General features: G+C 44.9%; 1 protein-coding gene across 1 annotated transcript; it reads right to left on the reverse strand.

Moving 5' to 3' along the window:
- Positions 1-901: 901 nt before the first annotated feature.
- On the reverse strand, positions 902-1623 carry LOC119346106 (the record flags this gene model as incomplete). The annotated part of the gene is made up of 1 exon (XM_037615811.1): positions 902-1623. A coding segment is annotated over one exon (471 nt), but the record flags the coding sequence as incomplete, so codon positions are not given.
- Positions 1624-2617: the final 994 nt, after the last annotated feature.

The raw sequence follows: 2617 nt of genomic DNA on the forward strand, positions 1-2617 counted from the left end.
GGGGGGTGGTTTAGGGGAGGGCGGGGCGGCGAGGCGGTCGCGGGAGGCGGGGGCCGGCGGTTAGGGCTGGGCTGGATCGGCGGTTGAAGACGGGAAGAAGAGACGGGAGGTTGAAGACGAACAATGTAGGTTGAATTTTGATCTAACGGTTGAGACAGGAGGAAGAGAATCGACTGACCCTTTCTACAATTTCAATCGACTGTCGCCTAGCCTCTCCCAGAGATGAACCTATGACGAATCAAGTGCCTATATACATGTAGACATTGTACATTCCAGAAGATAGTGCCTCCATAAATCCTCAGCGCCACACATACCGCATGAACTCGTAGTTGATGTTTTCTGATGGCAATGCACGTCCTCAGTGGGCAATGTTTAGCTAATCTCCACAGAAACGTTCTAACTTATCCTATTCATGAGATAAATGTGCTCGATCCTGGTAATCCTTAGGGCTGCGATGCACGTGGGCTTCGATCTGATCAAAGAATAAATTGGCCCACAATCCAGAAATGGTTATGGTACAAAAATAGTTCTAATACTTCCTCCAAAAAGCAAAAAGTGAGGCTAAATTCAGTTACTACATACGCTCGTATAAGCAGCCGCTTCAGGCAGCTTGGAACACAGAGATAATTTATATATAAGATTTGAACATTTTTCTGTATATTGTTACATACACTCACCATCAGTTCCTTATCTGGATATGATCTATCTAAAGACAGGATCTCGAGAAAATGCGTTTGTAAAACTGCTGTTCCATTTTGTTGGCACACAAGCACAACACAGGTTCAGGTTTTGTTGACAACTTGACATACTCACACCTCATGTTAAGAATGAATGCTGGATCAGGTGATATTTTCTGCAATGTGCAAACGTTTCCCCAAGAAGTGAAAACAGAAGCCAGAAATAGACAGGAGCGGAAATCTTGATACAAATTCGAGAAAACTACACACCAATGTTCAACCTTCTTTATACAATACTAATGAGAAACCATACACGACCGTAGCGGATACAACACTCTGACACACAGCTCTTGCTGAATGGGAATTTCACTCCTGGCACAGTTTTAGCAGGTTTGAACAACGATTTCGGTGGTACATATAGCAGTAGTGATGGTGATGTATACATCTCCATATTTTACAACATCAGTGCCGCATTCTAAGCAGCAACTAGTGTGGTCACGGCCGGAACCTGGACTTGCCCTGGAGTGGCCAGCTGACTGATGTTCGCCGGACGAATCCGGCCGCTTGCGAGCCCGGCAGTCAGGTCCTCCACTTCCACTTTCAGCACGTCTCGGCGGTTGCCAATGTCACCTGCATACCTGCTGACACAGTACACCCCGACAGCCATCACCGCCACTCCATAGATGTTCGTGGTTACTAGGCGGAAAGGGGTCGAAACCACAGCAGCAAGAGGGCCGCCGATGATGGACACAGCCTGCCCACTCTGCCCGAGCCCGACGTTGCCTTGCTCAGCCACAAGCAGACCAGTCTTGCAGTATATAGCAAAGTCTTCGCAGTTGTTCTTGAACAGGCTGTAGCACCTGAAACCATTGGTCAACAAGTATTTGGCACGTCGGACAACCACCTCGTCAGGATCAGTGGCAGCAAGTGTGCAGATCCCGCAAGGAAGAAGAATGAGTCCATGAAGAAGACAAACAGACGTAGTCGAACGGAACCTCACAAACGCGACGTTATCGGAACTAACCCGAAGAAGCAATGCCGGAAAGAAGCAAACAACATAGTAAACAACCACCACATAAGCATGGCACGATGCACAAACAAGTATGATGTATGTCCGGTTTAAAGAGGCATGACATGGCAAAGTGCAACAAACAAAATTACAAATTAAGTGGAGCTCAACATGCAACTCCGTTGCATATTGACGAAACACCACATGACTTATTTAGTTCGATCTCGTTTATGTACTCAACAATATTAAATGTTTTTAGCATGGCAAGAGGTGAAGCATAATGAAACTATCTATCTAGGCAAGTTTAAATGAGGCCGGAACAACAAAACAACATTTCCGGAAAATCCTTATATGCATATATTAGGTTTGGTACTGTTCTGCCCTAAACCATATTTTATAGTTGTTAAACATGCAAAGTGAGTACACCATGTTAAACTAGGCATTTTTCTACCCCATTTACATATAAAGTATATTAAATTCCGAGTTACGGTTAAATAGTTATGAATTAAATCATTTTAGCAAGTTATTTAAGCAAATTTAAACAAACAACATTTTAAACATAGATGAAAGTGGCAAATTATTAGTCTACACAAAATTCTAAGCAAGTTTCATATATTAAGTTTTTACATGTGATGCTTAGTTTGTGAGTTAAAATATGCATGAAGTTCAAGGGTGTTTCTGCAAATATGTAAATCCCTGGTATTTATCAAATTCGCAAAACAAAAAAACAACCACTAGGCCGAAACTGTCTGGCCCAGCTACACAAGGGGGTTTGGCGGCTGCTCACCACTGGGCCTTGGGGCCAGCGAATCTGGTGGGCTAAAACTGAGCGCGGGGCGGCTGCATGCCTTGGCAAAGAAACAGGCCGGGCCTGGCGCTGGCGTGGTCAACGCGAGAAGGCGCGGGACAAACGACCTGCTCCTCGCAGTCG

The sequence above is a fragment of the Triticum dicoccoides genome, unplaced genomic scaffold (assembly GCF_002162155.2).
Source record: "Triticum dicoccoides isolate Atlit2015 ecotype Zavitan unplaced genomic scaffold, WEW_v2.0 scaffold39693, whole genome shotgun sequence".
Lineage (NCBI taxonomy): Eukaryota > Viridiplantae > Streptophyta > Magnoliopsida > Poales > Poaceae > Triticum > Triticum dicoccoides.